Consider the following 27,552-nt stretch of genomic DNA (forward strand, 5'->3'; position numbering starts at 1 on the left):
GTAGGCTGAGCAGAAAGTCCTGGGGCCGGTCTTTGCCTCCCTATTTTCCGGGTTGCAAGAGGACCACGTACTTGGCTTTTCTTTTTCTTTTTTTTTTTTTTTCAGAGCTGGGGACCGAACCCAGGGCCTTGTGCTTGCTAGGCAAGCGCTCTACCACTGAGCTAAATCCCCAACCCCACGTACTTGGCTTTTAACAATATGTGTTTTTATGGATTTATAAGAGTTCTTTGCTTGAGGGATATGATTAATTTTATCAACTTGGCTGGGTCAGAGAAGGCCAGGAGATTTCTTGGAAGGTGTTTTTAGGAGAAATAAATATCAGGATTTCTAGATGGGAAAACTACCCCATGTGGACGGACATCATCCAGTCCTCTGAGGGCCTTGGGAAAACAAGAGATGGAGGTTAAATTAGTTCTCATCCGATAACTTGAACAAGGGCTCTACCTTCTCGAGACATTGACCATCCTGGTTCTTGGGCATTCAGAACTGGACCAGCATCTGCAATGGTTCTGTAGTTCTCAGGCCTTCAAACCACATCATCAGCCTACTGACGGGAAATGGTAGGATTTCTTAGCCTATAATTGTGTCATCTAACACATTAAAAAAAACTCATACATACCCTAGAGTGTTTGGTTTTCTAGATAGTTCTGAGTTATAAACTTATGTGGTAATTAATATGATCTACTTCATAAGATTTAGAATCACCTAGGAGATAAGCCTCTGGCATGCCTATGAGGAATTATCTAGATTGGGTTAATTGAGATAAAAAGACTCACCCACTATGGGCGGCTCCATTCTGTAGGCTGGGATCTCAGAACAAATATAAAGGATAAAGTGAGCTGGGTACCAGCATTCATCCCTCTGGACTTCTTCGGTGAGTATGGATGCAATGTAACTCAATGGAGTGACAGAGACAGAGCTTGGCTTGCTGGTACAGCTAGCTGTGCAATGTTTGTAGGTTCCTACTACCAAGGTTTCTTTGCCACGGTAGAGTTGTACCCTTGAACTGTAACTGAAAATGAACCCCTTCTTCCTTAAAACTTTTCTGAAGTGAAAACTTAAGAGTTCTTTGGAGAGTCAATTGTGTTGGATGGTATTTTGCTGGGGCAAACATGTGAAGGAGTGTTTTCCTGAAGTGGATACAGGTGAAAGACTAAGGCAGACTCGTGAAGGACTGTTTAGCTGAAGCAGACACTGGTGAAAGGATGTTCCGCTAAAGCAAGCACACGAAAGGGCACGTGATGAAGGGCTCTGTGCTAACAACACGCACGTATTGGTCTGCTTTTCATTGTATAGTTGAGCTCCATTTGTGGGGACTGCTCAGACTCAGGCTGATTAGATTCACGTGCTGAGGCAAGAACCATGTTGAGGCAAGACTTGTGGAGGACATGGGGTGTTTGGAGGGTATAAAAAGGACTCAACGGAGTGACAGAGACAGGGCTTGGCTTGCTGGTACAGCTAGCTGTGCAATGCTTGTGGGTCTCACATCTTTATTGCTCTTTGCTCCCTTGAGGGAGGCACAGCCGAGAACTTCTGGTGTTCTTCCTGGTTCCTCCTGCTGACTTGTGCCGAGGCTGAGGCCTGGCTGTCTTTGCTATGTCGGGTCACCACTGTTGCTAACCTGACTCTATTGAACCGGACTGCTGGTGTATCAGTGAAGTGTTTGTGAGTGGATCGAGCTGCCACTGCTGACCTGTGAAATGAACTGCCAATTTTCAGACAACGCAGATGGGTGTTGCTCTAAAGAACCTTTCTGTGATGGTTTGTATATTCTCTGCCCAGGGAGTGGCACTATTAGAGGGTGTGACTCTGTTGGAGTAGGTGTGGCCCTGTTAGGACAAGTGTGTCACTGTGGGCATGGGCTATAAGACCCTCATCCTAGTTTCCTGGAAGTCAGTATTCTGCTAGCAGCCTTCAGATGAAGATGTAGAACTCTCAGCTCCTCCTGCACCATGCCTGCCTGGATGCTGCCATGTTCCTACCTTGATGATGATGGACTGAACCTCTGAACTGTAAGCCAGCCCCAATTAAATGTTGTCCTTTATAAGAGTTGCCTTGGTCATGGTGTCTGTTCAGTTCACACCAGTAAAATCCTAACTAAGACACTTTCTAAACAGGTCCACTCCTCCCATCCTCGCCCCTGTTATCCTTTCTTCCCTGCTACCTCTGGTTTATGGTAGGTTAAAGCATTTAAAAATCATCAAATTTTTCTTCAAAAAGGTCATATACTTGGACACAAAATACGTCTCAACAAACTCAAGAAAATTGAAATAACCCTTTGTATCTTATCATACCACCATGGACTAAAGCTAGACTTCAATGACAGAAACAACAGAAAGCCTACAAACCCATGGAAATGGAATAACTCCCTACTCAGTGATCACTGGGTCAAGGAAGAAATAAAGAAATGAAAGATTTTCTAAAATTCAATGAAAATGAAGGCATAACATATCCAAACTTATGGAACATAGTAAAAGCAGTGCTAAGAGGAAGATTCATAGCACTAAGTGCTTTCATAAAGAAATTAGTGAATTTTCAAACTAGTGACTTAACAGCACTCCTGAAAGCTCTGGAACAAAAAGAAGCAAACACAACAGTAGGAAGTAATCAAACTCAAGGCTGAAATCAATAAATTGGAAATACAGAGAATAATACAAAGAATCAATGAAACCAAGAATTGATTCTTTCAGAAAAATCAACAAAATAGACAAACCTTTATCTAAACTAACTAAAAGGCAAAGAGACATTTTCCAAATTAACAAAATCAGAAATGAAAATGGAGACTTAACTACAGACACTGAGGACTTAAAAAAAAATCACCAGGTCTTTCTTCAAACTCTAGTGTTCCACAAAATTGGAAAACCTAAGTGAAATGGATGATTTTCTTGATAGATGCCATTTACCAAAGTTAAACCAAGATCAGGTAAATAACTTAAATAGACCTTAACCCTCAAGGAAATAGAGCAGTCATTAAGTCTCTCAACCGAAAAAGTCCGAGGCCAGATGGTTTTAGTGCAGAATTCTATCAGACTTTCAAAGAAAAGATAATGCCAATACTCAAATTATTCAACAAAAGTAGAAACAGAATTAATAGTGCTAAACTCATTCTATGAGGCCAATGTCATCCTGAGACCTAAACCACACAAAGTCTCAACCAAGAAAGAAAATGTCAGACTAATCTCCCTTACAAACATTGATGCAAAAATACTCAATAAAATACTCGCAAACTTAATCCAAGAACACGTAAAAAACATCTACCATGGTCAAGTAGGCTTCATCCCAGAAAAGTGGAGATGGTTTAACACATAAAAATCCAACACTGTTATCCGCCATATAAACGAACTGAAAGGAAAAAAGAAAACCACGTGACCATCTCATTAGATGCTGAAAAATCCTTTGACAAAATGCAACACTGCTTTATGATTAAATTCTTGGAGAGACCAGGAGGACATACCTAAACACAATAAAGGCAATATACAGCAAGCCAATGACCGACATCAAATTAAACTGAGAGAAACTTAAAGCAATTCCACTAAAACCAGGACAAGCAAGGCTGTCCACTCTCTCCATATCTATTCAATATACAACTTGAAGTTCTGGCTGGAGCAATAAGACAGCTAAAGGAGATCAAGGGGATACAAACTGGGAAGGAAGACGTAAGTATCACTATTCCAGGATGACATGATAGTGTACATAAATGACCCCAAAAATTCTACCAGGGAATTCCTACAGCTCAGCAAAGTGGCTATATACAAAATTATGTTACAAAAAAAAAAAAAGCAGTAGTCCTCCTGTATACAAATGATAAATGGGCTCAAAGAAATTAAGGAAGCAATGCCCTTCACCATAGCCACAAATAATATCTTGGTACAACTCTAACTAAGCAAATGAAAGACCTGCATGACAAGAACTTCAAGTCTTTGAAGAAAGAGATTGAGGGAGGAAAAGATCTCCCATGCTCTTGCAGAGCTAGGATGAACATAGTGAAAATGGCCATCTGACCAAAATCAATCTACAGATTCAGTACAATCCCCATCGAAATTCCAAACAACTCTTTACAGACCTTGAAAGGACAATACTCAACTTGGTGTGGAAAAACAACAACAATCCAGAACAGCTGAAACAACCATGTACAATCGAAGAACTTCTGGAGGAGTCACCATCCCTAATCTCAAGCTGTACCATAGAGCAATAGTGATAAAAACTGTAGGATTTCGTCATAAAAACGTGCTCAATGGAATCAAAGACCCAGACACAAACACAATTACCTATGGACACTTGGATCTTTGACAAAGGAGCCAAAAGTACACAATGGAAAAATAAAACAACAAATGTTGCTGAACTAACTGGATGTCTGCATGTGAAGGGATGCAAACACACCCGTGTCCATAACACACAACTCAAGTCCGAGAGGATCAGAGACCTTTAGCATACACTAAATCCGACAGAAGAGTAGAGAACAGCTTGGAATGCATTGGTACAGGAGACAACTTCCCGAACAGAACACCAATGGCTCAGGCTCTAAGATCAATAATTGATCTTAGGAAGCTAAGGCTTCTGTAAGGCAAAGGACACCATTGAAAGGACAAAACTGTATCCTCAGAAAGGGAAAAGATCTTCACCAACCCTACATTCAATAGAGGACTAATATCTGAATTTTATTTAAAAAAAGAAACTCAAGAAACTGGACATCAACAAAACCAAATAAGCCAATTATAAAATGGGGTACAGAGAGATCTAAACAGAGTCTCTTCGACAGAGGAGCCTTGAATGGCTGAGAAGCACTTAAATGTCCAATGTCTTTAGCCATCAAGGAAATGCAAATCAAAATGACCCTGAGATTCTATCTTCCACCCATCAGTACGGTTCAGGTCAAAAGTTCGAGCGGCAGCACGTGTTGGTGAGGACGTGGAACGAGGGGATCGCTCCTCCATTGCTGGTGGGAGTGTAAACTTGTACAACCACTTTGGAAACCAAGTTGGTGGTTTCCCAGAAAACTTGGAATAGTTCTACCTCAAGACCCAGCTATACCACTCCTGGGCACATAACCAAAAGTTGCCCCCACTGTACCACAAGGACACTTGCTCTCCTGTGCTTGTTATTATTAATAATAGCCAGAAACTGGAAACAATCTAGACGTTCTTTAACAGAAGAATAAATAAAGAAAATGTGGTACGTTTACACAGCGGAATACTACTCAGCTATTAAAAAGAATGACATCATGAAATCTTCAGGCAAATGGATGGAACTAGAAAAGATCATCCTGAGTGAGGAGACCGAGAGAGGCAAACATGATATATACTCACTTATAAGTGGATATTAGCCATAAAGTACATGATAACCAGGCTATAACCCACAGTCCTAAAGAAGCTACGTAATAAGGAGGGCCCAGGGGTGGACACTTGAATCTCATTGAGAAGGGGAAATGGAACAGACATTGGGGTATTTGGAGGGAGGGAACTTGGTGGCATAGAGACTGGGGAAGGGAGCAAGAATGATCGAGTGGGGGGGAGAACAGAGGGAGACAGTACTGGGAGAAAGAACTGGAATCTGGCGCAGGATCTCTGGGGTGCGCTAGAAACCTACGACGATGGACACTCCCAAGCATCTATGAGGGTGATCCCATCTAAGACTCCTAGTTGAGGGGGGAGAACCTGAAATGTCCATCTCCTGTGACCAGAAAAGATTTCCAATGGAGGGACTAGGACACCAACCCAGCCACAAAACCTTAGACACACAATGTGTCCTGCAAGATGTCCAAGGGTAAAGACGGGACAGAGAGTGAGAGAACAGTCAGCCATGACTGGCCCAGCTTGAGACCCGTGCCATGACAGAGAGCCCACCCCTGGCCCTGTTAATGATATTCTGCAATCCTTGCAGATAGGGGCTTAGCATAACTGTCCCCTGAGAGGCTTCACCCAGCAACTGATGGAAACCGATGCAGAGACCCACAGCCAAACCTTAGGAGGAGCTTGGGGAATCCTACAGAAGAGAGGCAGGAAGGACTAAAGGAGCCAGAGGGGTCAAGGACACTACAAGAAAACCCACAGAATCAACTAAGCCCACAGAGACTGAACCACCAAACAGAGTATACGTGGATGGACCTGGGCTGCCTACACATAGGTAACAGTTAAAACAGCTCAGCCTCCGTGTTAGACTCCTAACAACAGGAACAGGGGTTGTATCTGTTTCCTGCCTTTAGATCCCTTTCTTCTAGCTGGACTTCTTGTCTAGTCTCAATAGAAGTGTTCCCAGTCTTACTGCAACTTGATATGCCAAGACAGGTTGATATCCATGGGGGGACTCCCCTTCTCTGAGGAGAAAGGAAGAATTGCATGGAGACTACAGTGTCCATATTCTCTGGGTGTGACGTCTTTCCTTACAGTTTCTGAACAGAAACATGAACAAAGGAAAGTCTGGAACCTTCTGAGAAGGTCCATCACAGGAAGAAGTCACGGAACCAGAGACCTTGGATCTACAAAGCCACCCAGGCATCCACCACCTCACTTCCTATGTGAAGAGGACACTGGGTGCCCACAGGACTTCTGTGACTGGTTGGTAGGGAAATAGGCCAGGACCCGGATATCAGATCCTCCTTAGCACTGTTCTGCCTGCCTCACCATCTCCTGAGTCTTACCACCACTGTAACAACACCCTCCTGAGTATTCTCCAGGAGTCCCTTACAGCATGATTTGTGGTCTGGATGAGGCAACATCAACCAACCCTTGCCTGTGTGAACTGTGGGTACCACTCTCCTTCGGTGGTCAGTCCTTTGCACATCCATTTTGTACCCAGGGTCCAGCAAACTCCCATCCTCATCACACAAACATCCCCACCCTCTGCCCTCCAGAGACTGCTCACAGGGCATCTCAACTCACAGACAGGCCCACATATGTTTGGGGCAGCTAAACTCGGCTTCCTGTAAACTCATCAAGGCAATATAATGTCAGTTTACGGTGCTGGGCCTCAACAAGGGAAATCCCTGATCCTGCAGCTCAGGCTGTCGTGACACAAACAGATTTTCCTGCCCTGAATCCAAAGCCACATCTAGGGCCTCTCACCTGGTGTGTACCACCAGAGTGTCTCTCCAGCCCCTGCCCATCCCTAACTCAAGTGGGGAAGGTGGAGGGTCTGCACACCTGTCCTGCTTGAATCTGCTCCTCCCAATGTGCTTCCCTGGATGGGATCAAAGTTACAAAGATTCACACCCGTCGCCATCTCTGACAGCAAGCAGGAGCTTCCAGAAGAATCACACAGCTAAGTGCACACGAAAGACACTAACCAGGTTATGAAGGGTGCCCAACAGCCTTCTAAAAGATGTTCCAAAGAAAATCTAGAGAACCTGGCAAAGTATGCAGACCCCAGCAGAGAAGCTGTCCTATTTGCTTCCCCCACACTTTCAGGGCAACCCTAGACACACACTAACGGGCACCTGTGTACAGCAGCCTCTGCTCTGGCCCTCCTGCCTAATTGGCGGTTTCCCCCCAAGGAATCCATTGTCGCAGGGTCTATCCAGGCTCATTTGCCTTCATTAGCAAGCCTTCCTGGCGGTAAGAGATGTCTCCCACATCATCACCACCACCTCCACCACCGTTAGAAACACGCCTCACGACAGACAATGTCCGGGATGTGTGACTATTTTCCATTTTCTAATCAAAGGGGTCAGAAGTAAAGGGTGTTGGCAGCTCATGCTTTAAACTGTCTGGCCTGTCAACTCCCTGACACACACACACACACACACACACACACACACACACACACACACAGGCTCTAAAACATGCTGTCTAAAACATGCTGCTGAGAGGAGGACCTGAGTCTCAGCTTTCTGTCGCAGTGGCTGTGTGGCAGCCGCTCTTCCACTGGGGACCCACTCCGGGACACAGTACACCAATGTCTACACAGTGGCACAGTGCTTGTGTAGAACGCCCACATGCCATCCAGATCCACATATCACAGTACACAATGCCATACAAGACCTTGGAAAAATCTGTTTTACAATGATATGTAAGACATGATGACTGGAAATATCAGTATGTATTTGATGCAAACGCATTTCCCCCAAGTATTTTTTGGTGTAGGGTCAATTGGATCTTCAGGTACAATTCCTGTAGATACAGAGAGATGACCATACTTAGACAGGGGTAAAGGGGGATCAAAAGCCTCACCCCGCTTTGGGCAAACCTGTGGTAAGTTGGTATGAATATGTATTTACCATGCAGGAATGTGGCTGAATATAAAAGTAGCTTTTATTCTCCTGTTTTAATTGTTGTCTGAGAGGCTTATGCCTCTGTCTGCTAACCTAGGTCTAGTCCTGGAAGCTTCTAGCCTCCGTATAATCTTATCTAGGCCTAGAAGGTTTCCAGCCTCTGAGACTTACTGTTGAATAAGCTCACCGTTTCTAGGTCTTTCTGAGCTCCAGCTGGCTGGTTCAAACTCCTCTCCAAGCTGACTGGTTCAATCTGGCTTCTCTCAGTTTCTGAATTTCTCTGCTCAGCCTCAAACTAACTCTTACCGATGTTTTCTAATATTCTGGTTCCTTTTCATTCTCTTGCACCTCCTGTCTTTGCCTGTGTCTAGCTTCTCTTTACTCTGTCTCTGTAAAACTCTCCCGGAAAAACTGCCTCCTTCTCCCTGCTCCACTCTCCCTTTCAACTCCACTGTGTTCCTGTGCTGTACTCTCTTCCTCCTGTACTGTCTGTCTCCCCCTTAAGTAGTTTCCCTTTCCTCTCTTCTCCTGAGAGCTGGGCATATCCTATTCTGTAAAATCTTTTTCTGATTGGTCACTTTTCCTGCCACTCAGACATCTCTTTCAAACATGGTTGCTTCCGCCTACACACTGACTTTATCTTCATCGTTTGGGGTTGAAGGTGAGTACTAAGGGCGAGTCGATATTCCAGTCAGAGGGATTAAAGGTGTGTGCCCAGGGCTGACCCACACCTTAACTAGAAACAGGTTCAAATATCCTATAACAACCGAAGGCCTCACACACCTGCTGTCCCTTTCAGTAGCTGACCCTAGACACCAGAGAGAGAGAGAGAAAGTGAGGGAGGTGACCCTGATAGTTAAAGAGAAGAGCCAGGCCATACTCCCCAGGCTCTGAGCTGTAGGTGGTGCCCGAATTAGCATAACTGCAGAAAGAGTCCTTGGCCAGACTGAGGTGTCAATCACCCAAAGTCTCCACTGGGGCCAGCAGCAGAGAAACACAGACGCTATGGTTACAGCATGCCTTGCTGCTAGACACGGTCACACACTGTAACCTTGCCTGTGCACTGAGAAATACATAGTATCTCTTCCTTTGAACAGAGCACATCCACAGGGGGAGGAGAAAGAAAGCACACAAGGGAGAAAGCAACACGACTGGGAAGGAAATGCTGTCCAGTGGGAAAAAAATGGAATCCAAGATTAGTGGGTCCCCACCTAAGGAGCAAAGTCCCAATGTCTTAGCTATTCTATGGGGGCTTTGGGTTCTCACTAGGTCCTTTGGGAAGAGTCAGACATATCACAACTACGACCCACCCAGGCTCGCTTTATGTAGGGAGGTCAAAAATGATGCACAGGAAACGCATCTAATTCCTTTTTATTGGTTTGCTTGTTTTCCCATGAGTTCCCATTGTCTTTGTGGGTGTTGAATTTCCTGATAAGTGAGTGTCTTAGGTGATCCCCACACAGTCGTCCCACAGCAGAGGTGCTGGGGCCACCGAGGCAGAGTTGTGGAAAGTCATCTCACAGTTATGCCTCAGAGTTCTCCAAGGTAAACTAGAGTTCCTCGCCCCTGTATCACTCCTCAACACAGGAACGGCTTGGCAACAGCCCCAGAACACCTGGTCTGGTCATCTACTGATGCTCCATTGTAGCTCTGTGACATAATAGAAACAGAATAAACAGCCCTCCCTGTCTGCCTTTCTACGGCCGTAATAAACCACGACCAAAGGCAACTTGTAAAGAAGAAGGTTTATCTGGCTTACAAGTCCTGACCACGGTCAACCGCTGAAGGGCGTCAGGGTAGAAACTCAACCAGGAACCATGGAAGAACACCGTGTACTGGCTGGTTCCCCATGACTTGCTCAGCCTTTTAGACAGCCCAGGACCCTTGTCTAGGGCTGATAACCAACCGTGGTGGACTGAGCCCTCCCACATCCATCATTAACAACAACAACAACAACAACAACAACAATAATAATAATAATAATAATAATAATCACAGATTTGCCCAGAGGCCAATCTTATGAAGGTATTTTTCTCAATTGAGATTTCCTCTTCCCAGATGACTCTCCCCATTTTAAGTACACCTCTGTGTTTTAGAATCATTGAGAGGGGAGTTGAGTTGTATGAAAGACCAATGGCTTCACCAATGAAGGACCTGAGAACCATGCTGGGAAAATGGGTAAAGTGCTTGTGGATCTCAGCCCCACAAAAAGGGGTGGAGTTTTGTGCACGGTTTCCGGGGTTCGCATCTATGCATATAGGAACATGCAGTAAGTTTAGGTATTTACCTCAGGGCAACAAAGAATGGGAGGAATTAAAGGGCCAGGGCTAGAATATTCCTTCTAAAGACGAGTCTCTAATGACCCAACTTCCTCCCACTGGGTCCCACCTCCCAATAGTGGCAAAGGCCAGTGACACAAGGTCTCTAATGGACACTTAACCTAACCACAGCAACATCTGAGTCCACTGAAGTTAAATGACTTGTACATATCAGCCCCCAGGTTTCAGTGCTGTCACGTATGTGAGGGTGGTGTATTTCTCTTTTTAACTGCTGTTTCCATACCTCAAAGTATCTTTGATTCATGAAGTATCTTGAATGATAAAAATATGACCTTTATAAAGCTTCGACAGAGAATGTGATTCCTGACAGATTTTTCCCAGTCTGTCTGAGTCAGGAGGATAACCATTACTTGAACAGTTAGAAAAAGCAGATTTCTACCAAAGTGATGGCAAGTCACGTGCGGGGGTGGGGGGGGAACTCATGTTCTTCTTTGTAAATGTGTATGGAGAAAGAGGAAGGAAAAGAATGCGTGGGAATCACTGAGGAAATTACCAGCAAGACTCAAAAAAAAAAAATGACTATTTCTTTTCCTCGGGAAGAATTCTTCAAATTATACAGTTACGAATTCCAAGGAACCAGATACTCAAATCTTATCAGTGACGCTTGTTTGAGTTCTGCATTTCCACAGAAAATTAGGACCACATTTGGGACTGAATTGAGACACTCAAGTAAATGGCAGAACCCTAGAAATTAGACCCGAGCAACATGCAAAACTGTATGAAATGCCTCACAGACTGTAAAAGCAAACGCCCGCCCTGTCCCTGTCAGACACTGAACGCCACAGAAATAAAGACAGCTCAGTTCTATTTTAAGTAGAGGGTTTAAATGGCACCAGATTAGACTAAGATCACCTTTTATAAGTGTATATCTTTAGAAAGGAACCTAATTGTATTTCCTTACACAGCATAAAGACTTGGTACAGCCCTCTCCACCTCCTTTACATATCAAAAGGATAAATAAACTTTCAGCCCTGACATAAGAGAATCCCCTGAAAATCAACGTTGAGCCTCATAAAAGTCTCAGTTACACACGCATGCCCGATGACAATGGAGGCAGTAAGGAAGGATGCTGGATCCCCTGGAGCTGGAGTTACAGACAATCGAGAGCTACCTTGTAGTTGCTGGGAATCAACCTGGGTCCTCTGGAAGAGCAGCCGGTGTTTAACTAGCTGAGCCCTCTCTCCAGACCCTAAGTTTTACTTTAACCCTCGAAAGTTATTGATTACCATGTATAGGTGATTATAAAACGCTGGCACTGGAGTGAGCATCATCTCTCTGACCTCAACGTTATCCTAACCGCAACCAGAGACTGTGAGGACCATGTCCCTGGCTCCCCATTGGATACGGTTAATCCAGTGTGGCCTTTTTCCCCACCCGGGTTTTTGAACGGTCAACACTGAACTTCGCTGACATGGCCTGCCGAGAGAAAGAGCCCAAGAAGAACTACTCTTGTGCAAAGCCATATTCTAAACACTCTGTGTATGTTACTTCCCTTAGTGCTCCCTGTTCGCTCTATGGATGGTTTTAAACCTAGGTCAATTATGAAGACATCAAAGTCATAGATCACTCAGAGATGGTAGGTAGGCTCTACTGTCTATAGAGTCACACTGCGGCAGCTCTTAAAACCAAACAGAACCAAGTTTCCTTGATGCAGGGCGGCCAGACGCTGGAGCTCTAACTATGGTACGGTATGGACAACTAACCATCCTGTCATGAGATGTGCTAAGAGATCAAGTCCTAAACATTCCCAACACATGGACAAGAGGAGCTACACAAAGCGATGAAGGGAGGACCTTGATGCAGTAGCCACTTCATAAAATATACGCTATATGTTTCATATATATCATATTTGGTTTTCATATATATCATACATGTGAAATATATATGTATGTTTTATATAAAATATAGAATATATCTCCTATATGGCATATATTCTCCATATGTACATTTCATATATAAATAGCTATACACTGAAATAACATGTTATCTGTTCGTGTTCGTTATTTTGTCAACTTGGCACAAGCTAGAGTCATTTGGGAAGAAGAAATCTTAATTGAAGAATTGCCTCCATTGGATTGGCCTGTGGGGCACATTTGTGGAGTGTTTTTTCTTAATTATCAACTGATGTAGGCGACGCAAGCCCATTGTGGGTGTGGCTACCCCGAGTATGTGGCCCTGGGTTGTATAAGAGAATAGACTGCTGGAGAGATGGCTCAGCAGTTAAGAGTACCCGACTACTCTTCCAGAGGCCCTGAGTTCAAATCCCAGCAACTACATGGTGGCTCACAACCATCTGTAATGAGATCTGATGCCCTTTTCTCGTGTGTCTGAAGACAGCTACACTGTACTCATAGAATAAATAAATGCATTTAAGAGAGAGAGAGAGAGAGAGAGAGAGAGAGAGAGAGAGCAGACTGAGCGAGCCACCGAGAGCAAGCCAGTATGCAGTGTTCTTCCACAGTCTCTGCTTCAGTTCCTGCCTCCAGGTTTCTGTCTTAAATTCTTACTCTGGCTTCTCTTCAAGGTGAACATGTAACTTATAATTAACCCTCTCTTACCCAAGTTGCTTTTGATGGTAGTGTTTATCACAGCCACAGTAAGAAAACTTAAAAAAAAAAAAACCTGATACTATGCTTTCTGTTACATTATAACTCAAGAACACTAGAAGGAAAAAAAATTAAAGGTGTCTAAGATCTTTCTGGAAACATTAAATGTGGACATTCTGTCTTATATTACTCTGGGCAGTTTTTGTCTTATTGGTCTTTTGAATCTATGATTGTGATTTCTACTTTGTGGCAGTTTGGAGGGTTATATATGTGTATCTCTGTGTGTTTTTATTGTATTTTTTCTTCTATTACTCTGTTTGGTTTTTTTGTTTTTTTTTTTTTTTTTGTTTCCCAGTTTTCTGAAGAAAGAGTGGTGAGTTCAGTGAGTGAGGAGAACCTAGGAAGAGTTGGCGTAGAGAAAACTACGGTCAGGATATATTGTATGAAAAACTTTTTTCAATTAAAAAAGCAAGGAAGGAAGAAGATTAATGGATGTCTGGAGCTGGAGGCTGGAGGGAGACAAGGGAGAGCATTAATGGATCGCTGGGTTTATTTGGGGAAGAGATAAGGGAAGTGCTCTAAAAACAAGTATTGTGAAGTTGTACATCCCTATAGACAGACCAACGAAACAAAACAAAACACTCAATTGTACACTTTAAGTGACTGAATTACATGGTGCATGGATTACACCTCGATAAAGCTGTTATTTTAGCCAGCCATGGAGATGGTAGGATTTTAACCTCTTTTATGAAAAATTTAAACTACACACCGAAGGCAAGCAAGGTACACAGTAACCTCTCCCAGTTCAGCACACTAGGCTTTCGAAAGTTCGCCAATTTCATGTTTTCGATCTATCCTCTTTCACCTCCCGATTTTTTGCTCTTTAACCGGTACCCATTTACACTTGAACAGAATGTTGCCGTTCTGGTACAGAGCAATTGCCACAAAGATGCAGAACAGTGGCTTAGCAGTGGCCTGCATGGGTCCCGCAGGAGGCCAGGTGCGCCCTCTCAGCAGCTCAAGAAAAGCCCCATGCCTAGCCCTCCCGTGCCTCCCCCACCACATGTCACAGGCTATGCAGCCGGCCCTCCATCACTGCTCAGGTTCATCACTAAGCTCTCCCTCCAGTCCCCAAAAGGGGAGGACCCCAGCGCTCATTCACATCAGAGTTACCTAAATGTAAAATGCATGGGCGGACAGGGATGGGGTGCTGAACCCATGTAGAAGCAAAAGGGGATAAAAGCTAATCTTTGCAAAGTGGGGCGGCCAAGAAAAACACGGCCATTCTGATGGCATTGTTTTCACTATAAACAGAAGCTTCTGCTTCGTACAGTAACAGCTATAAACAGGCAACTTACCTTAAAACCAAAACCAAACAGACAAACAAAGAAACACGAGTTCATACTTTCACTCCCATGGCTGGGTGGAGGTGATTAGTGTCTGGATCCGAGAAGGGAGCACAGACATCAATAAGGTTTAATCTCAGATGAGAAATAGCTTCTCAGGAACCTGACCTCCCAGGTCACCGACGGCTCCTTTCTCCATGAATAAAAAATGACTCCCTCTTTGCCAGGGGAACATGAGACGGGCTGATGACTGTTTCTATAGGAGTTATTAATAACGTCTCTTGTCAACTCTGATCTTATTTAAGATGCGCGTCAGGTGCAGATAATCAAGTGGGCCATGTATATAAACACACTTTATAGCACTCAGGAGCGCAATGTTGAGTTCACGTTCCAGGGATCTCTCACATTAACCCTCGTTTTCATTGATTAGCCTTCCAGAGAGGCTGGTGATTTTCTACTTCAAACCATCCTCAGAACCCAGATCCTACTCAATAATTAAAGAGATTGTGTTCATCTTAAGAAAGAAAACTCAGGCATTTCGTGAGTTTTAGCTCATGTCTCCAAATCAAGTTGTCTAAGATGGCGAGCCCTGACACTCTCTCATAAAGAATAAGAGTAGTCTCCGGGTGATTTTTTTAAAGATTTATTTACTTTATTACTTGTGTGTGTGTGCACGCACACACACATGTGTCATCTGTGTGTTTATGTGCACTGTATGCATGTCGTGCCCACAGAGGTCAGAAGGAGACATCAGATCGCCCACCTAAATCTGGAATTTTAGGTGTTTGTAAACTGCCCAGTGTGGGTGCCCTGGCTCCACTTCAAGAGTATTAACTCCCGGTAACTGAGGAAGTGTCAAATAGGCTGTTTGTCTTTGGTGGGTGATTAGGATACAGTAAAAAGATGACAGATTCGAGGAGTAATCTGAGTTCTTTTCTTAATTAACTAATCAAGGACAGTACACAGGGTCCCTGGGTATCCCCTGTCTGCCATCTGCCCCTGGCAGGGCACATGCCTCTCCTCCAACCTCCTCAACCTCTTTGCCCCACTCACGGGTGACTGGCCTGCTCTGCTCCTGCTGTGCGCTGTCCAGGGACTGGGTGCTGGGCACCGCAGAGACACTGGAGCTCCTCACAAAGCCGAAGGCCGCCAGCTTGGCTGCTGGGAGACGTGAGTAACCAGGAGGACGGAGTCCAGATTTTGGTAGACCGGACTTTGCAGCATTCGAATTGGAGGCTCTCTTGAGGTCTGTTGAAATAAAGTCAAAACCAAAGGAAAATTCTCAGTGCGTAGCAAGATAAAGAACGTTGCAGAATGTGTCCTGTCATGAATAGACTAATCTTGCAGGCTCCAATTGGGCACACTAGCGAATCAATCTTTTTTTTTTTCTTTTTTTAAAGATGCTTTTTGGTTTTCACTGATAAGGTCAAGTAACTTCATAAGAATCATAATATTGATAAGCAATAGGGTGACAAGAACTCAGATATTGTTCTTCTAACTCTTTTTTTTTTCTTTTTTTCGGAGCTGGGGACCGAACCCAGGGCCTTGCGCTCACTAGGCAAGCGCTCTACCGCTGAGCTAAATCCCCAGCCCCTTCTTCTAACTCTTAAGTCTGATTTTCATAACCACATAATGCCCAAGAAAAATAGATTTTATCACACCAACATAACAGCTATTCTGTAAATCCTATCCTAATCAGTTATAGCGTGATATTGTTATGTTTCGTAACAGAAAGAACTTTCATAATGTGGGCCACATCTGTGCAATAGGAACCCAGAAACGAACGGAGGTTTTATTAAGATCAACAGTTGCTTGTTTACACACACATCTCTGTGTCCTGATTTCCACGTTTCTGCGATCTCCACTTTGTATTGTGACAGTAATTTAGTTCAGCAAATAGTTTCTGAGAACAGCATGAGATACAGAATATATTAAAAGAGAAAGCCCATCTTTAAGAGAAAGGCCTCTTAACTTATCAGGGTGGGTGCTTCAGAGGACTCGGGCAGGAGAACCACAGCAGCCTCAGCCCTGGGGGAAGCTCACAGTCTGAGCAGGAGAGGGATGGAGTCCAGACAACAAGCCAGGAATGGAGGACAGTCAACTAGCCTCACTTTAAGGCCTAGGAAAGGCTTAAGGGTGTGGCATGCAGAACGGAAAGAGGGTACTGGTTGTTGGGAGTTATTTTAGAATCAGGAAAACAAGATACACCTTAAAATTGAACATGAAATAGGCTTGAACCCATTAGCCTCACAGAAATATGTTCCACAAATCACCCCTTTTGCTAAGCCCATCGCTTTGAGGTGGGGTCAGTCAGACCGTAGTTCCCCAATGACTGACTGGGAAAACTCCAGGCCCTCACCTTCCCCTGAGAACAGCAGTATCTTCTGTAAAGTATGATGCTGTAACCCACATTTGGCACCCACTGTATAGTCTGGTGATAGGATTTCTCTTATTCTCCCATTACTGGTTTTTATGGTAGTCCAAACTTCAAAGAAGTTTCCAGTTATGTGCCCAGCCAGGGAGGAGTGTAAGGATGGTCGTGTCGTGCAATGAAGCCAGAGCCTCTGCAGCTGCACTGTACTTACAAGAATGGATACTTTACAGAACAGATAAAGAGTGGACATGAAGACATCTGGCATTATGCTGGCAGGAAACAGCAGGGGAAACCCTCTTTTCTGGGCACGCGACAGGAACGCGTCATGAACATCAGTTCAAAAATGGCCCCTGGTTTGCCAACTGAAGACATTCTGTGAATATATGCTTAGAGAGGCGATTGCAAGCGTCATGAAGCTACTACGGCCTGCAGCCCGGCAAGCACAATGCTAGGCTGCAGAGAAGAAGCCTTCAAGCAGGATTGCGTGGCATATAGGACGATAGAAGCCTGGTTCAAACCAGTGGGTTGTCATTTGGCCTTTCCCTCCAGCCATAACGTGTTCCCCCACAGTGCCACCTAGAGGTGGAAATCCTCTCGGTTTGAGAGCCAGGAAGAAAGGAAGGGTCTTGAAGGTTCTCACGTGGAATTCTACACACGGAACGCAGGAAGTAGAAGGCTAACCGGAAGTCGGCCTTCCCAGCGCAGCATCGGTTCTTAACCAGCTAGGGTGGAACTTTGTGATGGTGTTTAGCAGTCCCTCGTACTCTGTGAGCAATTCCTCCCTTGCCCTCTGTCTGTAAGCCCAATGAACTCATTGGTTCACCACACCGAGCTGTGAGGGTGTGATGGTTTGCATATGCTCCGCCCAGGGAGTGGCACTATTAGAAGGTGTGGCCTTGCTAGAGTAGGCGTGGCACTGTGGGTGTGGGCTTTAAGACCGCCTAGCTGCCTGGAAGCCAGTATTCTGCTAGTAGACTTCAGATGAAGATGTAGAACTCTCAACTCCTCCTGCACCATGCCTGCCTGGATGCTGCCATGTTCTTGCCTTGATGATTCTGGACTGAACCTCTGAACCTGTAAGCCAGCCCCAATTAAATGCTGTCCTTTATAAGACTTGCCTTGGTCATGGTGTCTGTTCACAGCAATAAAACCCTAAGACGGGGTAATCTTCGCTGTGGTACCCTATCATGTTCGAACAGACATTCATCCACATTTCTCTAGAGTAATTATGACAACAAAGAATCCACAGGAGAATGCAGACACAAGCTCCTAGAAGTGCGCCAGACATTGGGAATGGATGCACAGGTGAAGGACTCACAACTGGACTCCTGACGGATTAGGATCTCGATAAGAGAGCTGAAGCCCTGAGCCTGCTAGGGGAGGATGTAGGGAGAGCGCTGGAAGATGCAGACAGAGGCATGGACCTGCTCCATAGGACTCTTGGCTGTTCAGAAAATAATGTCCACAACCAGCAAATGTGATTTCATGACATTGAAAAGCTTCTTCACAGCAAACACTTAATCGGGCAAAGCGACAGCCCACAGAATGGGAGAAAATCTTTGCCAGATACACATCCAAACACATCTAGACATCTATATTGTCTAGAATATAGAATATACAAAGTACTCAAACAATCCAATCTGTAAATGCTAATGGAAGGGACATCAAAAGGTGACATGAGATGCTTTTGTCAATCCCCTCCCCTCAGGGTTGTGGAAGAAGAAAGATGAGAGGAACCAGAGGAGACGGATGGGAGACACCAAAGAAGCAGTGTCCCCTAGACACAGCAGAGGAGGGACACATGAACATACAGAGATGGTGGCAGCATGCCCAAGGCCTGCACAGGTTCAAGCCAGATGGGTTTCCCAGGGCTAGGAGGGGAAGAATACAGGAGCCCCCACCCCAATGAAAGATCCATCTCCAGTTGACAACTATTTACAGAGGAAAAATTAATTTTCTCCAATGGAGTATTACCAGGTATATAAACACACTTAAGGACACACCATGCACAGCGTTAGACGGCCAAGGTAAAGCAAACTCAATGGCTATTTTGTAGACTTATTTTTTTCTCATAGTTTTTACTCTCTTTTGTTTACATATTACAGCTTCTGAGTGTGTGTGTGTGTGTGTGTGTGTGTGTGTGTGTGTGTGTGTGTGTGCATCTCTTGTGCTTTTTAAAATTTGGGTTTGTTTGGTTTTTGTTTTTTTGTTTTGGTTTGCCAGTCTTCTTTCTAGAAAGAGAGAGAGAGAGAGAGAGAGGGAGAGAGAGAGGGGGAGAGAGAGAGAGAGAGAGAGAGAGAGAGAGAGAGAAAGGGTGTGGTGGAGAGGATCTGGGAGAGGCTGGGAGAAAAGAAACCATGATCAGAATACACTGCATGAAAATATCATTTTCAATAAAATACACAGACACACAGACACAGACACACACACACACACACACACACACACACACACACACATACAGAGTGCAATGTTGTCATCCATGAAGAGCAATACAGTTATGTTACTTTCATGGATGCAACCGGAGATAATCACATTAAATGAAGTAAGTCTGCCTTGGAAAAAATAAATGTGGATACCCTAGTTACTTTTGTTGTCAACGCGATAGAGCTGGGAAGAGGGAAGCCCAACTGGGGAACTGTTTGCCTCAGATGTTAATTACAGCTCACCAAAGCTATAATATTACATCACAAGTCTAAGAATATTTGGGGTGGAGGAGTGACACAATCAAAGTATGTTATACATTATATGCATGAGTGAAAATGTCACACTGAAACCCAATTCTACGTATAATTGATGTACGGTAGCAAAAATAAGCTTTACAATAAAAATATCGGAAAACTAGAATCCTTTTTATTTCTAGTCAAGTCACAGACTTAAGATAGAATCATGATTGGTACTCAGGAGATATACATATCTTTACAATATTAGAGAGGGGGCAAAAATCTTACTACATAAGCCATGACTACCTTGGAAACATAAGCCAGGCTAGCCTCAAACGCAAAGATCGGCCTACCTCTGCTGCCCCAGTACTGCTATTAAAGGATGCAATTCCATATCATGCTATTATACTCTTACAAGGTCTGTGTCAGGGCTGGAGCAATGGCTCCCCTGTTAAGAGCACTGGCTGCTCTTGCAGAGGACCCATTAGGTTCCCAGCACCCACACGGTAGCTCATGACCCTCTGTAACTCTAATTCCAGGGATCTGACACCTCTTCTGGCCTCTGATGGCACTGAATGCATGAGGTACACAGACATATATGCAGGCAGGATACTCATGCACACAAAATAGAAGTAAGTGTGATGTTTTTGTTTTATATCTGAGATTGTAATATTTCTCTCTTGCCTTTTACCCTTCCAAATTCTCCCAGTTATCCATCCTTGCTTTCTTTCAAATCCACACTTTTTTCATTGACAGTTGATGTAATACACATACACACACACACACACACACACACACACACACACATGTTGATACATAATACTCAATATTTATCAGTATCTTTAAAATATTTTAAGGGAGGTGCAAAATCTTATATGAGCCCTGACTAGCCTGGAACTCAATATGTAAACCAGGCTGATCTCAAACTCAGAGACCCGTTTACCTCTGTCTTCTCCTAACTGCCTTCAGATAAAGACGTAGACCTCTCAGCTCCTCCTGCCCCATGCCTGCCTGGATGCTACCATGATGATAATGGACTGAACCTCTGAACCTGTAAGCCAGCCCCAATTAAATGTTGTCTTTATAAGACTTGCCTTCATCATGGTGTCTGCTCACGGCAGTAAAACCCTAAGACGATATATGAATTTATATTTCCTAGATATAACCTGTTAAGTCTATAAAATGTTACTTGTATGTATGTATGTTTATAGGGCTGACTACTTAGTATTCGATAACCAAGTCTCCCTGGGAAAGACTATTCTCCTCCTCTTAGCATCCCTTAGCTGCCTGTCGTTCTTTGTCCGGTATTGAGGCCCTAATTCATGGTAGCATTATCTGTTGTCTTTGTCCTTGTTCATGTCATGTTTGGGCCATCATGCTGGTGAGGCTTTATGGGTAGCTTCCGTATCACTAGGGGACACAATCCCATAGCAAATCCCCTGGCTCTCGGGCTCTTGCGATCCTTCCACCCCCTCTTTCACAGTTATCCCTGCGCCTTAGGTGCAGGAGTGCTGGTGGACACGAGATGACTTGGGACTGGGCCCCACGCCTCTGCATTCTGATTGGCTGTGGTTTTCTATAATGGTCTCTGTGTGTTGCAAAGAGAAATTTGCTCCCTGAGGGGTGGGGAACTACACTTCTGTCTGAAGATTTAGAGGCAGAGCCTCTGACGAAGGAGATCATTCGACATTTGTCTTTCTGAGTCCAGCTTACCTCACTCCGTGGGATCTTTTCTAGGACCATTCAAAATAAGCAAAACCTTTAAAGGGCGCACACTGGCTGGAAAATTTGATCTGCCAGTGTGTGTCCTCTACAAAAATACTTCGACCAGAGAGGGGCAATAAATGTTTTGTATTACACATCAAAGTCCCTTCCAAGTGAATGCGGGCAAAATGGGGAAGCTAATTAAAATAAATTCAAAGCTGATAAACATTTTAAAAATGCTGGGATCAAATGTCCAAGCCTTGTGCAAGGGAGCTGAACTGAACTCATTTATTTTAATCAAAGCTCGATTTCCTGACAAGTTTTTGCTAGAAAGCAAAAGAAAAAAAATTCCTGCTGGAACAACAAAAGAGGTTTTGCTGTCTGCTGAAAGACGTGATGCTATTTCAAAGTAATATTATTTTCCCTTTGAAAAGTAAATTCTTTGAAGAAAGCAAATCTTCCTATTGAAATGACATGAATTTTATTTGTTTGGGCCTTTTCCTTTTTAAATTACAGCTCTGTGATACTAAACTAAATCTCAACGGCGTAGAATAAGGTCGTTTATTTGTGATTTAACGCTATATTGATAAAGTCCCGTCCATCATCGTCCAACGGTCATGCATCCCAGGCAGTGAAATTAAAATGTTAAAAGGGTAAATGCTCATTAATCCAATTCAGTGCGAACTGGAGGAAGAGAGAAGGAGGCCTTAGGTACAGTTAGTGGGGTACACACCTACCATGCTTGCGGTCCTGGGTTGAGCCCCTGAACCTCATAAACCAGACACATACCTATAATCTCAACACTCAGAGGTGACTCAAGGCCATCCTTTGGTGCACAGAGAGACCCTGCCTCAAAAGCAAAAGCAAAAGTCTGGAAACCGTGGAAAGTCCACCAGAGAGGATTGAGTTGACCATAGCAGTGGCGGGGAGAGGGAAAAGTCAGAAAGAGTAGTCAGGGTAAATGTAATCGAAGCACGATTTCTGCATATCGGAAAACGTCACTATGAAATCCCTAGCATTTGTAGTTAATATGCATTAATGATTATAAAGAAAGTAGAAGTGCTGAATGTAAGAAGATCCATGCGAGTGAGGCTAGAGAGACGGCTCAGTGGATAAAAGCACTTGCTTTATAAGCCTAACACTCTGTCCCATCTCTGGGCACGCACATAAGAAGCCAAACATGGTGGTGCCCATTCACAGCTCCAGCAGTCCTGGGTCAAGAAGAGAGATCAAAACAGGAGAATGGCTGGAAGTCAGCACATTGGAAAGAATGGAGAGCCCGTCTCAGCAGGCGGAAGGAGACAGCCTCTGACTTCTGGACTCAGGCACCGGGGTCTTTATAGCATATTTATATAATCTGAGCCAGATTATTCTTTTTTTTTTTTTTTTTGGTTCTTTTTTTCGGAGCTGGGGACCGAACCCAGGGCCTTGCGCTTCCTAGGTAAGCGCTCTACCACTGAGCTAAATCCCCAACCCCCAGATTATTCTTTAATTTCACTTTTCTTTCCAGTTACTGTCATGAGCGATTTTTTTTCTTTTTTCACAGGTACTCGGCTATGCTCGCATCAGCGAGGAGTAGTTCAGCCTCTCTGCGCATGCTCACACAGCTTCCCTGCACATGCTCACACCGCCACTGTTTCCACCACGCTTTCTTCTCGCCGAGACAGAACTCTGTTGATAAAACTTTCCTTGTTAAAGTGGCATCTCCTCCCAGGAAAAGAAGGACACAGACAAAGCCAGTAAAATAGCATGCTGCAGGCCAGATTTCAGACCTGGGCTTAACCTGATTGAACTCAAGCTCGGGGCACCTCAATTTCATCACGGGAGAAAGTGAGGATAAAGCTACTCTCTTAGCTACTTCTCTGTTGCTGTGGTAGAACACCATGCACAGAGCAACTTACAGAAAGGAGTTCCAGAGGAACAAGAGTCCGCCGTGGTGATGAGGCATGGCAACGGGCAGGCATGATGGCTGGCAGGAAGCGGAAAGGCCACACCCTAACCACAAGCAAGAACCAGAAAGAACAAGCCTGAAGTAGGGCATAGCTAAGGAGCTCTCCGCTCTCTCCCTCGGTGCTGAACTTAGTACAACAAAATTGCAGAACCTAAAATGGTGCCACTAACCAGAGACCAAGCATTCAGACACAGAAACCTGTGAGGGACTCATTCAAACCGCCCCATCTATCTAATCGTTATTACGCTAGAAGAGACATAGTGTATTGTCTGATATATAATGAGCACAATTATGCAAACAGAGACAAGCTTGCTATCTTTTTCTAACATTGATGCCACACTTATTGAAATTGCAAATACCTTTCAACAAAAGAAAAAAGCAGGACATGGAAGCGTAACAACCGATTTCCAAGATGGCTCCCGATCAAGCCCCACCAGTGAATGAGGATTGCTCTGGTGAGTGACGCACGCAATACTGCGCAGGTCATGAGCGACATTGCATGACCACCCTTTTGCTCTCAGATTGCTACCTCAAGAAGCCAGGCTTCATATGAGGACAGCAAACAGTTCTCCCGCTTGGAGGAGGGAAGTCTCTTGCTAGCAGCCAACAACCCCTTCATCTCAGAACTGTATCCCTCGCCCTTGGCAGCCTTCAAATGATTGCAGAACTAGACAAAGCTGACTGCAACCCAGTGGGGAATGCCAAGACAGAAACAATCCATCAAGATGTTCCCAATTCCTGGCCCACAGAAACGAGCGAATGGCAGTAAATTCTTGCTGTAGTTCTAAACTACTGGTGCTTGGTATGGTATATTATTTGGCAACATGGAACTGGGTGAGATTTGGGTACCTGAAGGCAGGTGTTGTCCTAGCAGGACTTACACTATAGGAACGGCCCTGGAGCCAGCTTCAGATGGGATGCTATAGGAACTTTAGAGTAACAGAAATGGAATCGTCTCGGGAGCTTCAACGAGACTTCCAGAAGTCCATAGGCATTCAAATAAGCTGTCAATGAGGTCTTGGAGGAAATGTATGGGGCAGTGAGCCCATGCTAATAGATAGCAAGCATAAGATAGAATATGGAATGTGGAAACTGCAGATGTGTGTATGTGTGTATAGATATATGCATAGATATTCATAGACAGAGATATATACACACATATATAGCTATATATTCCTCTGAAGAACTCTGAGTAATATAATACCCAAGAGAAAAAAATCTGTCCAACACTCACAGGGTAAGAAAATGATCACATAGTCAATAACCAACAAAAAACAGAGACAACCCAAATCTCCATGAACTGATGCAATTATAAGCAAGTCACGGTATAGAGAGAAAATGGAAAATTTTTCACCAGCTGGAAGGAGTCGTTATGGGCTGGGTTCTGTCACCTCCACAGTCATATGTTCCTGGAGGCACAGCCTTGGCAGGATACTTAAGGCCGCCTACAGTTGTAAGGGTCCAGAGACTGGAAGAAACATTAGTGGCAGCATTCCCCTCGTCTGTGCACACAGAGAAGAGAAAAGGCATCTGAGAGGACTCTCACCCATAAACCAAGAGAGGCCTCAGCAGAAACCAACCCTACTGGTACTTGAGTTTGGATTTCAAGCCTTGAGATCTAGGACAAAAACAAAAACAAAACAAAAATAACTTCTAAGCCACTGGTTCTTCTCAAAATAAGGAGACTAAGAAATGAAACGCTAGTGTGTTATCAATCAGTCAGACGTTGACATTCTGAAGCTAGCAGAATAAGTCACATACAAAAGGCCACATGCCATGAATCCATCACACGAGGTATCTAGAATCCAGGGATCTCCAAAGACAGAATGTTGATCAGTAGATGCAAGTGGCTGGTGTTTAAGGAAAATCTGATGGAGAGCGAAACTCTTGTGCACTGTATGGCTGCGGCACCTGTCAATCAAAACCCAATGGCCTATAGGAAAGGGTAGAAGGTGAGACATCCGGTGGGCAGAACAGATTCTGGTATAGAGCCAAGTGCAAACCAGGGGTGAGGGGAGGAAGGCGGGATAGGGGTTACAGAGTGGAAGGGTAGATTTGGCAGGCAACATGGAAGGCAGGAGCATGGGAGCTAAGCAGAGGAAAACAGCCACAAGGCAGAACTTAAACTAGAATAAAAGAGATATTAAATTGTGAGCAAATCAGAGAACAAACCAGAGCTAATGGCCAAGGTGTTTGTAAATATATCAGAGTCATTATTCTGGGAGCTTGGGTCCAGGAGGTAAAACGCACATCTGGAGTGACAGCAAGTTGACATTTCTTTTCAGAGTGATAAAATGTTCTACGATTACTGTGGTCATGGTTACATATCTGAGAAGAGTCAAAAAGAAAAAAAAGCCCATTATGCTTGTACTTTAAATAAGTGAATTATGTGGTGTGTGAGTTATATTTCAAAAACAAAAAACAAACAAACAACAACAAAAACGCTCTTGTTTGAGAAGGATCGAGAAGGCCGGGTTGGAGGCCAACAGAGACCAAGGTTGAGACGGCCACAGTGATAATAGGAAGGTAGGCAGATGAGCAGTAGGTTAGCCCTTCCCAGCCTAAGAGAGGATGACTAGAACATGTGTTAGTAGCATCAGCACACACTGCGGTCGTCTGGGCTACCATGAAGGGTGTCAGGTAATGCTCCACCAAAGGGAAAAGGAGAAGTGTCAGAGGGAAACTGAGGACAGATGTGTCCTGGTCCTGCTAAGCCCTCCTCAGGCACAGTAAGGACTGATGGAAAAATGGGCTGAGTGGACCCAGAGCTGAGGAGCAGAAAAGAACAGGAACTCAGCCCAGTTTGGTCATGCCAGGCAATGGGGTGTCCGTGGAAAAGGAAGGGGTGGAGGAGGAGGCAGAGGGGGAGGCAAAGTGAGGAGGGGAAGGGAAGAGGAAGGGGAGGAAAGGGAGGAGGAGGGCTCAGGTGAGTACTGCCTGCTCAGGTGTAGATGCAGGCAAAGCACTCACACACATAAAATAAATGTATATTGAAAAATTTTTGAGACAGGGTCTTATGGTGTAGCCTTGGCTCACTTGGAATTTGCTACGCAGACAAGGCTAGCCTCTGACTCAACAGATCCAACTGCCTCTGCTTCCCAGTGCTAGGACTAAAGGCCTGTGCCACCACACCCAGATAAATCTTTAAGAAAAAAAGGGAGAAAAAGAAATTCTTATCAATAGTTATGGTTTACTGACTTTAATATCTAGGCCAGAAAGGAAAATAAATGAGTTATTTATTGTATGGGGTGTGTGTGTGTGTGTGTGTGTGTGTGTGTGTGTGTGTTCAGTGAGAAATAATGTATAAGACCAAATAATCCTATCTATGCACTGTTTTTTAATTGAGATTGTAATCTTAAGTTTGACATCTTTTTTTTTTTTTTTTCGGAGCTGGGGACCGAACCCAGGGCCTTGTGTTCGCTAGGCAAGCGCTCTACCACTGAGCTAAATCCCCAACCCCTTGACATCTTCTGATGACTTAAATGAGTCCCACACATTCTGGAATAAGGGATGGAGAGATGGTGCAGCAGTTAAGAGCACTGGCTGCTCCTGCAGAGGTCCCAGGTTCAATCCCCAGCATTTACAAGACAGATTGCAACAGTCTGTAACTCCAGTCCCAGCCTATCTGTCACCCTCTTCTGGCCTTGGTCACGGGGCATGCAGGTGGCACACAGACATACACACAGGCAAAGCACACAGAAAACTAAATAATTGTACATATATAAGCCATTTATGGAGTATTTGAGCAAACGGGATTCAACTCCTGTGTCTGCATTTTTCGTTAAGCTAAACGTCAGTTAAGGTGATCCAGTTTAAGGTTCACAAACATCGAGTGGCTGATTTCCCACCACGCCAGAGCAAAACAATGGGAGATAAATGGACCAAAACCTCTGTGTCAGAGATGGAAACGGGATGTCAGGAGACAACACTGAACAGAAGAAACCAGCCAGAAGCACAATGATGCAAGGAACAGCTGTGCACAAACAGAAGTTGCCAGGAAAGCCGGGCTGAACGTAAGGTGACCTTGTGCTAGCCAAGGATCACAAAGATCACAAGATCACAAGATCCTAGACCTGTCCAGGGCATGGAGCTGCCAGCCATTGTATTACAAACACGGCTGACCAGCCTTGCTCAGATCTCATTCAAATTAGTGACTTTCAGAGCCGAGCTGCAGTTCCTAAGGGAGTCCAAAGGCACAGAAGGATCTGGAGTGGATTCTGCCGACTCATGTATTCCTTGGCAGCAGCTCTAGCAGTTCAAAGCAGAAGAGGAATGAAGGCAGCTGCTGCATTTGCCGAGGAAAGGACTCAAACATTCTGCTTGGAGAACAACGAAAGGCTTCTCCTATGGATTAAGTTTTAAAAGCACGACTTTCATTAACGCCTTCACGATCACACACACATTTTACAAGACTGACCAGATT

The 27,552-nt window shown here is 44.4% G+C and overlaps 1 protein-coding gene across 4 annotated transcripts in view; it reads right to left on the reverse strand.

Annotated features, from left to right (window-relative positions):
- The window catches only part of Mtus2 (microtubule associated scaffold protein 2), a 373,086-nt gene that overhangs the window by 187,355 nt on the left and 158,179 nt on the right, over positions 1-27,552 (reverse strand). For all 4 annotated transcript variants that reach the window (NM_001374100.2, XM_017598434.3, XM_039089680.2 and 1 more), the window contains one exon: positions 15,491-15,685. In NM_001374100.2, the coding sequence (NP_001361029.1) occupies positions 15,491-15,685 (195 nt within the window). The remainder of the gene's footprint in view (positions 1-15,490; positions 15,686-27,552) is intronic.

The sequence above is a fragment of the Rattus norvegicus genome, chromosome 12, assembly GCF_036323735.1.
Source record: "Rattus norvegicus strain BN/NHsdMcwi chromosome 12, GRCr8, whole genome shotgun sequence".
NCBI classification, from domain to species: Eukaryota; Metazoa; Chordata; class Mammalia; order Rodentia; family Muridae; genus Rattus; species Rattus norvegicus.